Source organism: Plecotus auritus (genome assembly GCF_963455305.1).
Source record: "Plecotus auritus genome assembly, chromosome: 4".
Lineage (NCBI taxonomy): Eukaryota > Metazoa > Chordata > Mammalia > Chiroptera > Vespertilionidae > Plecotus > Plecotus auritus.
This window is the reverse complement of record NC_137775.1, coordinates 174,870,061-174,883,100: the sequence shown is the minus strand read 5'-3', so window position 1 is coordinate 174,883,100 and position 13,040 is coordinate 174,870,061. Positions and strand designations below refer to the sequence as shown.

Here is a 13,040-nt window from a genome sequence, read left to right as displayed (position 1 = left end):
AATTTGTGCACCACGCCCCTAGTAAATATAAAATATAAGTAGGCTTTGGTTTGTATTTTTAATTGAAGAGTGAACCACTACTTTTCATCTTGTTTCCAGACCACTGATCTTTCTGAAGACTACAGAGAAATAGACAAATTAATTTTCATTAGTTGTTAAAAATCATCCCTAAGTAAAATCAATTTGAAGGATATTCTTTTGCCAACTGTTTTGGGCTTGGGGGCGGGGGGAAGGGAAGAGGAAAATTAATAATTTAACTCACTTAAACTAACTTATAGTTTAAAGTTTCATTGAAATATGTCAACATTGTCTCTGTATATTTTCAGTTTTTCTAAATGCTTGCAGATTTTATTAAATCTTTGAAGTTAAGAATAGATTTTTATTTTTGGATGTGTAGTTTTGCTAACTTGAGAAGTAGTGTTTGGTTTTTACTAGAGTATCAAGAAATAAGGTTATTTATGTACTTAAAGATAATGACAGGAAAGTTACAATGAATATTCAGTTAGAAGTAAACTACAGAGATTTTAAATCAAGAAACTATGCAGTAAGATGTGATGTTTTCCTTTAAGTGTTTAGAAGAAATGAAACGTGAAGCTGGGACTATAAAGATCGATAGAAGATTAACTGGTGCCAATATAATTGATGAACCTCTCCAGCAAGTGAGTTTCAGTATGTGGTATTTGAATTCCATATATTGTGTGCTAGGTGTATTTCTTTTGAAAATAATTTTGCTATTTATGTAACATGCTAGAAATATAATTCTACTCTTGGTTCTAAATTTAAAGACGCTGCCTTCTTTATGAACTAATTTATAATGAGGTACTTTACTTAATGGTAAGCCTTTTGATTGAATTTGCATTTAGAAAAAAAGTTTTTACTGACATATTTGATAATGTTTTTAGTTATTTTATAGTTAAAGTGTTATCTTTAGCTATAATGAACAAACTTAGTGCTTTGGTAAATCAGACATAATTCCCTACTAGTTTTATTACTTTGTAAAGTGCATATACTTACTTCGATTCAACAACATTCAAAAGTTAGAATTAAGCACTGACCCGTTTGGCTCAGTGGATAGAGCATTGGCCTTTGGACTGAAGGGTCCCAGGTTCGATTCCGGTCAAGGGCATGTGCCTCGGTTGCAGGCTCAGTCCCCAGCCCTGGTTGGGGCCTGTGCGGGAGGCAACCAATCCATGTGTCTCTCTCACATTGAAGTTTCTCTCTCTCCCTTCCACTCTCTCTAAAAATCAATGGGAAAATGTCCTCAGGTGAGGATTAACAAAAAAAAGACTAAGTTTGCCCCCAGCCAGTTTGGCTCAGGGGATAGAGCATCAGCCTGCAGACCAAAGGGTCCCAGGTTCGATTCTGGTCAAGGGCATGTACCTTGGTTGCAGGCTCCTCCCCAGCCCTGGTCAGGGCTCCTGCAGGAGGCAACCAATCGATGTGTTTCTCTCACATCGATGTTCCTCTCTGTCTTTCCCTCTCTCTTCCATTCTCTCTAAAAATCAATGGGAAAATATCCTCAGGTGAGGATTAACAAAAACAAATAAATAAAGGTGATTAAATGTTTTTAAAATATTAGAATTAAAAATATTCTTCCCCCAAATATTTTTTACTGATTTTTTAAATTATATGATTATTATAAGTAATGTGTACTTTAAAATTCTAAAGGTCATTTTATAGATAAACCCATGTTTAGTTTATCTGAATTATAAAAACATTATACATTAAGTTGTATTATGTGCTATTTATCGGCTAACGTTAATACTGCTGGCAGTGTAGAAGGTATTAGAATTAAGTGAACTATGTCATTTTTATAATTTGACTGAAAGGAATCTGAAGATATAATCTTGGAAAAATTGTGGAGTTTTTTTTGGAGAATTAGGGTCCATTGGCATTACTTTGCATCTTATTAAATCAAACTGATTAAAACTCTTCATTATATTATAACATTGAAAGTTTACTTTTTTTGCAGGCACCGTCTTTGTGAATTTGGAATGGTCTTGGCCATAGATAGCTAATTAAAAAAAAAAAAACTAGGGCAGCTTATGAATTGGGATACCAAAATAATTTTTAAATTTTTGAAATGGTTTTTGGCATATTGATGCTTTTAAAATAAAAGCAGTTATTTACCACCACAATTTAGTGTATAGAGAATAATTATCAATTGGCAAATAACTCTTTAGGTTTTTAGTTTGCCACTGTTACTTTTAAAATCCTAAGTAGTTGTATTTTTTTCCCCTGTATTTTTGTTTTAGGTTATCCAGTTTTCCTTGAGGGATTATGTCCAGTATTGGTATTATACACTAAGTGATGATGAATCTTTTCTTCTTGAAATTAGACAGACTCTTCAAAATGCACTCATTCAGTTTGCTACTAGGTAAGGTCCCTGCATTGTTTTTTTGCTGAAAAATTTATATTGTTCGTACCAATAGTGAAATAACTTAAGTGGGAGGGGAAAATTAATTGTAGTTGACCTTTGAATAACTTGGGGGTTAGGCATGCTGACCCCTGCACAGTTGAAAATTCACATGTAACTTGACTCCCCCAACCTGTAAGCCTTACCAGTAACAAGCAGTCAATTGACACATATTTTGTTTGTTATATATATTATATACTGTATTTTTACAATAAAACTATAGAAAAGAAATGTTATTAAGAAAATCATAATACAGAGAAAATACATTATTAGTACTGTACAAGTTTTTAAAAAAATCTGCATGTAAGTAGGCTTGTGCAAGTCAAACCCATGTTGTTTAAGGGTCCACTGCATTTAAAGGTAAGTAGAACAGTAGATTATAGATAACTTGGATTATAGAATTAGAACCCTAAAAACCTTTAAATTTAATATTTACATTTACAGAATGTTTATTTTGATTAAACCCTGTTCTCTTAGTCTCTAGGTTTGTTTCTTCCTCGGGGTCCAATCATGTTTCAAACCCCTTTAATTGATAATTTATTCCTCCTTACCCAGATACTCTGTTTTATTTGAGTGCTGAGGAAGTTAGTTTCTCTTACTTTTGGCATATACCTAATGGAACTCCTCTTAATGAAAGAAGAAACCAAAAGAGCATAAGTTATTGGAGACTATTCAGTTTATTATTTGTTTACAGGAGAGAAGTGTATTTTGGTGATTTTGCTTTAAGAAACAGCCACTTGTATCTCCATATAACAAAATATTTTGGTTTATATCCTTGTACTTGATTTTTCTTAGGGGGCCATTTCATACCCAGAAATTATTTATTTTTGAAAGAAAGGATTTGTTTTTCTATGAGTTTACAGTCTCTCTCTTTTTTTTTTTTATCAAAGATTTTGCTTCCCAGTACACATAAAGATTTTCTTACTAACCTATATCATCAAAGCCTTAGGCTGCATGTCATGGCCATGAGTACACTAGTACACTCAAATCTGAAAGTGTTATTTTCTAGCCAATCCCTCTTTTTTCTCACTTAGATTCTTGAAATACATTCTTGTACTTTTGAGAATCTTGGATATTTTTTTCCCCTAGGACTCTTACTGTGTTTTTATCTCTGTTACTAGAGGCCCGTTACACGATATTCGTGCAAGAATAGGCCTTCCTTCCCCTGGCTTCACTCCCAGCTGCCCAGGAGCCGGCAAGTCCCTGCTCCCTGGCTGTCCGGAGCCGGCAAGTCTCCGCTCCTGGGCCGCCCGGGAGCCGGCAAGTCCCCACTCCATGGCCGCCTGGAGCCAGCAAGTCCCCGCTCCCTGGCTGCCCGGGAGCCGGCACCTCCTTGCTCCCGGGCCGCCTGGAGCCGCAAGTCCTCGCTTCTGTCTGAAGCACCATTACAGTAGCTCCCTCCGCCGCCCCCCTTCCCCTCATAGCAGGCTTCACTCAGCTCCGCTCCATGCCAGCATATGCAAATTAACCTCCATCTTTGTTGGGTTAATTTGCATACTCACTCTGAATGGCTGTGGGCGTAGCGGAGTGATGGTTAATTTGCATGTTTCTCTTTTATTAGGTAAGCTATGTATGTTAGTTGCCTTACCTTTGAGTGGGCTCTGACTTTTGGGAACACTGTGAATGAGTGAAATCCACAATGTCCTGTCCTCAACTGCCCGGCTCAGCTCCTGTAGACTCTTGCCTTCTTTTTTGCAGTCAGTCCACCTCCTATTTGGTCTTCCTTTTTCCTACTGCCTTCTCTTTTTCCTAGCATTATTATCTTTTCCAAAGAACTCTGTCTTCTCATGAGGTGCCCAAAGTAGGACAGCTTCAGTATTGTAATTTTTGCCTCCAGCAAAGTTTCAGGCCTCATTTGCTCTAAAACCCACTCTGCATAGAGAGATATTTCCAGCTCATCTGCTCTGTCAAGATTTTTCCTCTGTAACTCAGTTTATTCTGAGCTTGAGAATGGGAGGTTAATTCCTCAATCTTAGGTCATTGGGGGAGGCCTGGTATAAGGTTTATGGCTTGAACAATAACCTTACTTGTTGAGATACGTTTGAACGTCTCCCTTATATTTAACACCAAACATTTGAAAAGTAGCCAGCTGTAGGTATGAGTGTAGACTCATTGTGGAACACAGAAAAGAAAAGAAAATCAAAGAAGGTCAGAAATTGGGTTTAATCTCCTTTATTTTATACTAGAGGCCCGATGCATGAAATTTGTGCAAGAGTAGGCCTTCCTTCTCCCAGCTGCCGGCATCGGCTTCCTCTGGCACCCGGACCCGGGCTTCCCTCGCAGCCCTGGCTTCGTCCAGTAGGTCATCCGGAAGGACGTCTAGTCTAATTAGCATATTACGCTTTTTTTATTATAGATATGTAACACTAGGGAGTGTTAGGTTTTCTTTCAGTCATTTACTGCTTTCTGTAGTAACAGCATCCTAATGATTTTTCTTCGAAAGGGTGGAAACAAGAAGAGTTCATTATTCTTGTGTCTGATTGCCTAAGAGTATATTAAAATATAGCAAATTATTGACATGGAAAGAACTTTGAACTTTTCCCCCCTTCTGTAGCAGTCTATGCTATCAAGCTAAATATTTGGGCGATTACAGTCTAAGAGCCAGATTTCTTCCATCCTAGATTGATCTGATTTATCTCTTTGCTTTTTCATTGGCCTTAAGCTTTGAGCAAATTAATCAGCTTCTTTTAATCCTTGGTTTTGTCTTCTAAAAGACTGGTAATAACTACTTTAGAGGTTATTTTCAGGCTAAAAATAATATGAAGTAAAGCTCCTAGCATACAGTAAGGCTCAGCAGTTGTTTGTTTGTGCCTTCTCTCTGAATGATTTTATTTTTTGTAATATATTTTTATTTATTTCAGAGAGGAAGGGAGAAGGAGAGAGAAACATCAGTCATGAGTGAGAATCATTGATCAGCTGCCTCCTGCACGCCCCCTACTAGGAATTGGGACTGAAACACAGGCATGTGCCCTTACCAGGAATTGAACTGTGACCTCCTGGTTCGTAGGTCAACACTCAACCACTGAGCCACACCGTTTGGGCTGAATTACTTTATTTTTGTCTATCATTTGTCTTCTTCTTTTCATCATTTTTTTTATTATTACTGCTAAAATGTTCATCTTAATAGAAACTCTTGACTGTTTCGAATGTCAATATCAAGAAAATGGACTTTTTACAATCATTCTAATATTTCTTAATCTTTTTCTGTGCTTTCTGCTATGCACTGTGAAACATATGACAAGAGCATAAGTTATCACCCCTATCCTTCACATAATAATCTTGTATAGGGTTATTAACCAGGGATTCATGAAGGCCTGAAAATGTATGCAAAACTTTTCCCCCCCATATTAAGTGCTTCCATAGATTTCATTTTTAAAAAGGGCTTATACTTAGAAAAAATTTAGAACCTAGTGTTTATATTTATTCATCACCTTGGAGAAACAATTATAGAATATCAGCATAAATTGAAATGCTGATTTTGAGACATAAGGGAAAGAAGAGGACATACTTAAAGTTTAAAGTCTTGATTGTGAGCTTTAGCTCTATTATTTATTAAGCTCAATAGCCTTGAATAGGCAAAACAAATAAATTATTTGAATCTGATGATCACCCATAAGTATTTATCAGGTTGTTAGGATTAAATGACATCACATTTGAGATAGTACTTTGGAATGGTGATATCTTAAGCTAACATTAGTACAGCACCTGTTATTCTAGTAGCAGTTTGAGGAAGAAGACCTTTCTAGAGCACTTTTTAAAAATATATATTTTTTATTGATTTTTTACTGAGAGGAAGGGAGAAGGATAGAGAGTTAGAAACATCGATGAGAGAGAAACATCTACCAGCTGCCTCCTGCACGTCCCCCACTGGGGATGTGCCCACAACCAAGGTACATGCCCTTGACTAGAATCAAACCTGGGACTCTTCAGTCCGCAGGCTGACGCTCTATCCACTGAGCCAAACTGGCCAGGGCTAGACCACTTTTTTTTTGCTGCTAATCCTTAACCAAGGATATTTTACCTTTGCCTTTTAGAGAGAGTGGAAGGAAGCGGGAGAGAGAAATAGAGAAACATCAATTGGTTGCCTCCCATATGTGCCCCGATGAGAGATTCAAACTGCAACCTAGGTATGTGCCCTGACCTGACTGGGAATTGAACCTGCAATTTTTTTTGGTGAATGGTACGATGCTCCAACCAATTTAACCACTCAGCCAGGGCTATCTTGGTTACTATTTTTGTTATTTTTTATGTTCCAAGGATATATATATATAAAGATTCTTTGACCTTATCTTAGCTTTCATTCTTTTTTGTTTGTTTGTTTGTTTTTGTGGGGTCCTGGGGAGACAAAATTAAGGTATATGAAATGGAGAGAAATAAAGTCATCATTTGTATGGTACTGAGAGCAAATTTTCATCTAGAGATAGCATGGACCAGAGTAACTGATGAAGACCTCATGTGGACTGAAGTCAAAACTGGTCTTCAAGAATGGATGTATTGAGATAGAGAGGGATAAAGGAAATGTTAGAAAAGAGACATAGTATGAGCAAAGTTCTGTGAAGGGACGTAAGATTAGGTGGTAGAAACAGTAAGGAGCTACAAATGAATAAGGAACCTTATTGCTCTTAACACGTTAAGGACCCTGTCAGTCACCGGTGACTGACACTATACTTTCCTTCCTGAAGATAAAACAGGCTGGGCGCTTAATGTGTTAAAAGTGGTTACTAACGCCCTCCATTTTTATTCCCCTTAACCCCAAGAAGATATATTCTAGTGCCACTGTGTTCTATCATGAAGGATTTTTCCCTGGGGGAAGAAGTATGGATGTGATGTAGGTCCCAAGATTCATGGTTATGGTAGTAATTGTAACATTGTTTCTGGAATGACAGGGTATGTTCTGAAAGTTTTGCCATTTTTCTCACTACCTTTTGCCTGGAACAGTGCATATATTTGGCCCTCGGAATCATCGATGAGAAACCCAGGGATATGGAGGGTAAACTGTGTATTTATTGAAAAAAATCTGTGTATTCACAGAGTTTGGCAACCTTCATCACAATTTAAGAACATTTTAATGACCTTTATCCACTATCAGTCCCTTCAGCATTCCTCCAAAACTGGCTCTAGGCAACCACTGATCTACATTGTATGTCTGTGTATTTGCCTATTTTGGACTTTTTATATGAATGAAATACAATATGTGGTCTTTTGGTATTGTCTTCTTTCACTTAACATAGTGCTTTCAAGATTTATCCATGTTGTAGCACATATTAGTAGACATTCATAACAATAACAGCTTATTGCATGGATATACCACACTTTGTTTATCTGTTCATCACTTGGTGGGCTTTTCAGTTGTTTCCACCTTTTGGGAACATTATGAGGAATGCTACTACTATGAGCATTTGTGCACAAGTTTTTGTGTGGACATACGTTTTCATTTTTCTTGGTAGTATACCTATGAGTGGAGTTTCTGGGTCATATGGTAACTCTGTTTAACCTTTTTTTTTAAATTAATTAATTTTTTAAAATAAATCTTTATTCAGATTATTACAATTGTTTCTCCATTTTCCCCCCATAGCTCCCCTCCACCCGGTTCCCACCCCACCTTCTGCCCTTACCTCCCCCCCACTGTCCTCATCCATAGGTGTATGATTTTTGTCCAGTCTCTTCCTGAACCCCCCATACCCCTTTCCAACTGAGAATTATCAGTCCACTCCCTTTCTGTGCCCCTGATTCTATTATATTCACCAGTTTATTCTGTTCCTCAGGTTTTTAATTCACTTGATTTTTAGGTTCGCTTGTTGATAGATATGTATTTGTTGTTCATAATTTTTATCTTTACTTTTTTCTTCTTCCTCTTCTTTAAGAATACCTTTCAGCATTTCATATAATACTGGTTTGGTGGTGATGAACTCCTTCAGCTTTTTCTTATCTGTGAAGCTCTTTATCTGCCCTTCCATTCTGAATGATAGCTTTGCTGGGTAGAGTAATCTTGGTTGTAGGTTCTTGCTATTCATCACATTGAAAATTTCTTGCCACTCCCGTCTGGCCTGCATAGTTTCTGTTGAGAAATCAGCTGACAGTCGTATGGGTGCTCCCTTGTAGGTAATTAACTGTTTTTCTCTTGCTGCTTTTAATATTCCCTCTTTGTCTTTTGCTCTTGGCATTTTAATTATGATGTGTCTTGGTGTGGTCCTCTTTGGATTCCTTTTGTTTGGGGTTCTGTGGGCTTCCTGGACTTGTAAGTCTATTTCTTTCACCAGGTGGGGGAAGTTTTCGGTCATTATTTCTTCAAATAGGTTTTCAGTATCTTGCTCTCTCTCTTCTTCTGGCACCCCCATAATTCTGATGTTGGTACGCTTGAAGTTGTCCCAGAGGCTTCTTACAGTATCTTCAACTTTTTGGATTTTTTTTTTCTTTTTGCTTTTTCGGTTGAGTGTTTTTTGCTTCTTTGTATTTCAATTCTTTGACTTGATTCTTTTGTTCCTCTAGTCTGTTTTTGGGTCTCTGTATAATATTTTTTATTTCAGTCAGTGTATGCTTAATTTCTAGTTGGTCCTTTTTCATATCTTCGAGGGTCTCGTTATATTTATCGGCCTTTTCTAGGATATTCTTGAAAAGCCTTATGACCGTGGTTTTGAATTCTATATCCAGTCGTTTGTTTTCCTCCATTTCTTTCGTTTGTGATCTGTTTCTTTGACGCCGCATTTTCACTGCTTCCCTGAGTTGGTAGGGTAAATTTGTGTGCTAGGTTTCCTATATGGCCCAGTGGGTCGGCCTCCCCAGTTAACCTGAGGTGGACACTCTTGATGCACCCCTTTGTGGACTGTGTGTACAGCCTTGTTGTAATTAAGTCTTGATTGTTGTTGGTATCACTGGGAGGAATTGACTGCCAGGCCAGTTGGCTGTGAGGATCAGCTGTGTCTATGCTGGGAGAAGTTCGGTGCTGGAGACAGCATTATAGGATTAAACTTGCCAAATTGCAATAGCCTCTGTGCTCAGCTTGGATGGGGTGGAGTCTCAGGGCGGAGCAGACAGTCTTGGCTTCCCGTCAGCCTTGCCCTTGCGCGCACGCGCAGACCTCTGCCTTCCCCGGCTCCCGAGTCTCCGCCCGAGAGTCCAGACTCCCCCCACAAGAGTGTGGGTCCTCAGGGGTTCGCCTGGAACCGGGGTTCAGTGCAGTCAGAACTGGGGCCCAGTGCAGTCAGGAGCCTCCGACTCCCTTCCACTAGGGAAAGCCTGTGGCAACCTCCGCAGCCTTTGTGCGCACTGGCACGCGCGCGCCTTCAGACTTCTGCCTTCCCCGGCTCCCGAGTCTCCATCCGAGAGTCCAGACTTTCCCCGTTAGAGCGTGGGTCCCCAGGGGGCTCACCCGGGACTGGGGTTCAGTGCGGTCGGGGGCTTCCTTCCCCCTTCCGCCAGAGAAAGTCAGCCAGACTCTCAGCCGCCCTTCTTCTCTGCGCGCACAAAGACCCTTTGCCGTACCTCCAATTCTCTGTGAGCTTTTCTCTTTCCTTCTAGTTGTAGAATTTTCACTCAGCCAGCTTTCCTGTGGTTCTGGATGGTGTCCGTTCTGTCTTTTAGTTGTAGTTTTGAAATTGTTGTGCGAGGCAGCAGTTTAGGTGCTTACCTATGCCGCCATCTTGGTTTCTCCTCTCAACTCTGTTTAACCTTTTGAGAAACTGCAAACTGTTTTTCAAAGTGTGCTACATTCCCACCAGTAATGTATGAGAGTTTCAGTTTCTCCATATCCTCATCTACACTTGTTATTTTCTGTCTCTTTTATTTTAGCCCTCCTACTGCGTGTAAAGTGGTATTTCATTATAGTTTTTATTTGTATTTCCATGACAGTGAATGGTATTGAGCATTTTATCTTGTGCTTATTAGTCACCTGTATATCTTCTTTAGAGAATGCCTATTCATATGACCTGTATCCACTATCAGTCACTTTTCCCCATTTTCAAATTATTTTTTATTTTATTATTGAGTATACTGCTGCCTGTTTCTGTAAATAGTTTTATTGAACACTCATACTATATGTTTGCACTCTGTCCATAGCTGTTTTATACAGCTAGAGGCCAGACACACGAAATTTGTGCAAGAGTAGGCCTTCCTTCCCCCTGCTGCCTGCACCGGCTTCCCTCTGGCACCCGGGACCCGGGCTTCCCTCATAGCCCAGGCTTCATCTGGAAGTTCATCCAGAAGGACGACTGGTCTAATTAGCATAGCACGCTTTTATTATTATAGATGACAGAGTTGACTGTTGTTGCTGAGATGATGTGGCCTGCAAAACCTAAAATAGTTGCTCTTTGGCTCTTTAGAGAAGAAGTTTGCTGACCTTTGGACTAGATAATTTTGCAGCCATTAAAACACTTAAGAAGCATTATTAAACAAATAGGAAGTATATTAGAATGAAAATAATACAAAATAGTGTATACTATATGATTTCAGCTCTAAAAAGTTATAACTGTATGCATGGCAAAGAGACTAAAAGTAAATACACTAAAATATTAACAGGAATCTCTGGATTATGGATTTATGATTGATTATAACTGATGCAGAAAATCTAAAGAAGAAAATTACATTTTACAAAATGGGCTTTTATTAGAAACATTTGGTAATCAGCAATAAATATATCTAAGATGACTTTTTTAAAATCATGTTCCTGTTTCTTTGCTTTTTATGTTCTATGAAGACATAAACATGAGAATTATTATTTTTCAGCTCTAGATGACATGTTTGGACTAGGCAGCCTCTATCTCTATTTCTTTAGGAAGTGATCTTGAAACTAATTCTTAATATAGTGTTTTGTTTGTGATGGAATAGTGAATACATAATAAATTTTTGTTAATTAAATTCCCATTTATGACTTCCATGTTAATTTTTTACACAAAATTTTAATATATTTCACTGTTGGGACTAGGAATGTTGCATTTATCAAGAAAAATTTACTAAAAATCTTACTTATTTAACTTCTTAGAATTAATTTAATATTTTAAAAATATATTTTATTGATTTTTTACAGAGAGGAAGGGAGAGGGATAGAGAGTAAGAAACATTGATGAGAGAGAAACATCGATCAGCTGCCTCCAGCACACCCCCTACTGGGGATGTGCCTGCAACCAAGGTACATGCCCTTGACCAGAATCGAACCTGGGACCCTTCAGACTGCGGGACGATGCTCTATCCCCTGAGCAAAACCAGTTAGGGCTAATTTAATTTTTTAGTACTTTATTTAATGTTATACTGAAGAGGATGCACCCTTAGCCCCAGGTTATTTTTTCCTTTTCTTGTAGCTCACGTATGGCTTTCAGCTGTGTGTTCTTTATATTCAGCCCCTAAAGTAGGGAGTGTGCTTCATGTGTGTCCTCTACCAAAGTTGTTCATTATAGCCTGAGATCCACGTCCTTTAGAACGTCTAGATATTTGACTTCTTTGAAGCATTGGGACACAGAACTAGACCTTTTATGTGGTGTTACAGATCACTAAATACCATTTTTTTTAATATGGTTAGATAAAGCTACATGCTTACATTTTTCTGCATTTCCACCATTAAAAAACAATTTATGAGTCAGGAGGTTTCATGTTGTTGAGGTGTTAGTAGAGAAAACACTAAATTGAAAATTAAGAACCCTGTTGGTTTTTTTAAAATTTTTCTTTATTGATTAAGGTATTACATATGTGTCCTTATCCCCCCATTGTTCTCCCCTCCCACTACTCCCCCCCCCCCCCACACACACACACTAATGCCCTCATCCCCCTGGTGTCTGAGTCCATTGGTTATGCTTATATGCATGCATACAAGTCCTTTGGTTGATCTCTCCCCTTTATCCCCACCCTCCCCTGTCTTCCCTCTGAGGTTTGAAAGTCTGATCAATGCTTCTCTGTCTCTGGATCTGTTTTCGGTCATCCGTTTATGTTGTTCATTATATTCCATAAATGAGTGAGATCATGTGATATTTATCTTTCTCCAACTGACTTATTTCGCTTAGCGTAATGCTATCCAGGTCCATCCATGCTGTTGCAAATGGTAGGAGTTCCTTTTTACAGCAGTATAACATTCCATTGTGTAGATGTACCACAGTGTTTTAATCCACTCATCTGCTGTTGGGCACTTAGGCTGTTTCCAAATCTTAGTTATTGTAAATTGTGCTGCTATGAACATAGGGGTGCATATATTCTTTCTGACTGGTGTTTCGGGTTTCTTGGGATATAGTCCTAGAAGTGGGATTACTGGGTCAATGGGAGTTCCATTTTTAACTTTTTGAGGAAACTGGGGAGTTATTTTTTATAGTGTATAGGGTTGATAATTAGATTTAATTGACTTTGGGATTAAGCACTCCTCTGGTCTATTTATTAGTAGGAGTCTTAGAGTAGGATGATAAAGTTTATTTAAACATTTTATTATATTTCTACATGGTCAGATAGGATGCTTGACCTCAAACATAGAAGACATACATAGTACACTAATCTTTTTTCTTTGAGAAATAAAAGCATTTTATTAAAAGTATTGAATTGGCAAAAGTGTCTTAAAATTAATGTTTCTGTTTTCAAGTCCTTTCTGAGTATATCATATTCAACAAGGTCCCTAAAAGTAAAGAATAATGGGTATAATTAATGACTCCAT

General features: G+C 38.2%; 1 protein-coding gene across 5 annotated transcripts in view; it reads left to right on the top strand.

Moving 5' to 3' along the window:
• Positions 1 to 13,040, top strand: part of SNX13 (sorting nexin 13) — a 104,355-nt gene that overhangs the window by 24,838 nt on the left and 66,477 nt on the right. For all 5 annotated transcript variants that reach the window (XM_080664393.1, XM_080664391.1, XM_080664392.1 and 2 more), the window contains 2 exons: positions 570 to 659; positions 2,256 to 2,377. In XM_080664393.1, the coding sequence (XP_080520519.1) occupies positions 570 to 659; positions 2,256 to 2,377 (212 nt within the window). The remainder of the gene's footprint in view (positions 1 to 569; positions 660 to 2,255; positions 2,378 to 13,040) is intronic.